Source organism: Daktulosphaira vitifoliae, unplaced genomic scaffold, assembly GCF_025091365.1.
Source record: "Daktulosphaira vitifoliae isolate Bord-2020 unplaced genomic scaffold, ASM2509136v1 Scaffold_1, whole genome shotgun sequence".
Lineage (NCBI taxonomy): Eukaryota > Metazoa > Arthropoda > Insecta > Hemiptera > Phylloxeridae > Daktulosphaira > Daktulosphaira vitifoliae.
Window position 1 is genome coordinate 70,242,645 of NW_026099572.1, and position 1,985 is coordinate 70,244,629.

Sequence of the window (1,985 nt, forward strand, 5' to 3'; positions counted from 1 at the left end):
TTAAAGCTAATGTAATATACTTTAATTTGAAAAAAAAAAATTTGACATTCCTTACAATCTCAACCATAATTAGGTTGCTTAAGGTCGACAGCTGGTGTAAAATCCCGTCAAATTATAAGGTAAAATCAACCCCAAATAATTAAAATAGAAGCTAAAGAGATGATGATTATGATCTTGAGTAACGAGTAGCAAGATATTAACGTTATTGAAAAACTAAAAATATTTTTTTATTTGCTACTGCCAACCATTGTATAATGCGTATATAGTTTATGTTAAATTCATATCCTATCTTTAGTCACGCAAATGTTTCCAATAAAAAAGTGAGGTTGTTTTGATAGTAAAATTGACAAAAATACGAAGTTAAAAAATGAAATATTTTACGAAAATATGTTATGATTTATCATTAGTTAAACAGCAAAAAAATATAGCTTTTTGTAGTGTATAGTAGTTTGCGATCTATTTAAAACTAACATATTTTTATTAATTACATTTTTCATATTTTAATGTAACCATAATTTGTATACATCAAAATTGTTTCATTGTAATTGCTAAACGGATCTTAAAATTGCTCTTGATTTTCAGGCATTTAATATCATAAGTTGTATAAATTTGTCTCTATTGGAGACTTAAATATTATAATACAAAACTAGAGAACCTAAAATTATAGTAGCATAAATAGGTAAGTACATTAATTTAATAAATTAAATTCCAAACTTTATTTGTTTATTTGCAAATGATAATTAAGATCTTTAAAATGTAACCATAATATCATTTTAACATACACACTCGTCATTTTCTTCAGGAAAATTGAACAGTTCAAAAAATTCTAAATCGTTTCCTGTTACTTTACTGGGGAGACACTGAAAAAAAAAAATTAGTATAGAAGTAACCTAATACAATTGGAATTTATCATAGTGGAGATAAATCATTGTAGAAAACATATTGAGCGATTTAAATGACTGATTGACAGTCTTTTTACTATCATAAAACATTTTAGTGTAAAGTAAATATTCTTTGAGGGAATTTTTTATAATTCGTTTTGAGATGGTATAGCTGTTTTTAAATTGAATAGATGAAACCCACAAAATATGTTTGCACTAAATATAGAAATGACCCAAAATTTACGAGGGATGTAATAAAATAATTAATTTATGTGAAAATAGATATAAACATAAGAGAAAAAAAAATTAAAAATTAAATATTTAATTTTATGAAATTACTAAATGTTTACATTAATAAAAAAAAATTACTTTTTGATTATTTTTGAGGAAATTTAGTAATTGTTTTAAACAATCTTTGCATCTAGTCGGACAGTCTTCATCGTCTATTTGAAATATACATGTGCGTAGTCCAAAGTCTGTCTCGTATTCATCCAAAGTTATTTTGCGTTCCCTTAGTAATATCATGAAATCAAAATTGTCGTATATATAGGATTCAGAAAGGCCACCTCTTTCTTCTTTGGTATCTATTGTTCATTGAACAAATAACATACAATAAAAAAATATCAAATAAAAAAATATTATTTCAACAGGATATAACTAGTTATTGTAAAATTAGTGAAAATCTAGCATTTAACTTAGTTTATTATTTACAGTTATGTGCAGTATCTTTATATAATATTTATATAATGAATAGTAAACTTGTATCTTATCTAGACAATTAAAGAAACTAATATCTGTATGCTATCTTAGGCGTAATATACACTAATTTAGATAAATAAAATAATTCTCGTTTTTATTATCGTCATATTAGTATTTTTAATTGAATTAGTTGACATTTTGTTCATAATCGATAATAAAAAAACCCAGCACAGGGGGGTCGCGGCATAGTTGTGACGTGGTATAGTTGGATCAAGTATAATGATATCTGACAGTGATTAAAATCACTATCAAAAATAAACGCTTCGATGCAAATCTTTAGATAGTGTTTAATTTAAAAAAAATTGGTGTTTTATTCCAAAAGCTACTTGATCTGCTGGTTCCTTA

General features: G+C 25.0%; 1 protein-coding gene across 3 annotated transcripts in view; it reads right to left on the reverse strand.

Moving 5' to 3' along the window:
• Window positions 1-448: 448 nt before the first annotated feature.
• Window positions 449-1,985, reverse strand: part of LOC126895596 (uncharacterized) — an 8,711-nt gene continuing 7,174 nt past the window's right edge. For 2 of the 3 annotated variants that reach the window (XM_050667660.1, XM_050667659.1), the window contains 2 exons: window positions 1,251-1,465; window positions 702-860 (listed from right to left, as the gene is read on the reverse strand). In XM_050667660.1, the coding sequence (XP_050523617.1) occupies window positions 774-860; window positions 1,251-1,465 (302 nt within the window). In that variant the 3' untranslated portion in view covers window positions 702-773. Of the gene's footprint in view, window positions 656-701; window positions 861-1,250; window positions 1,466-1,985 lie in introns of those variants that run through there. The other variant, XR_007701675.1, reaches the window with a different exon arrangement.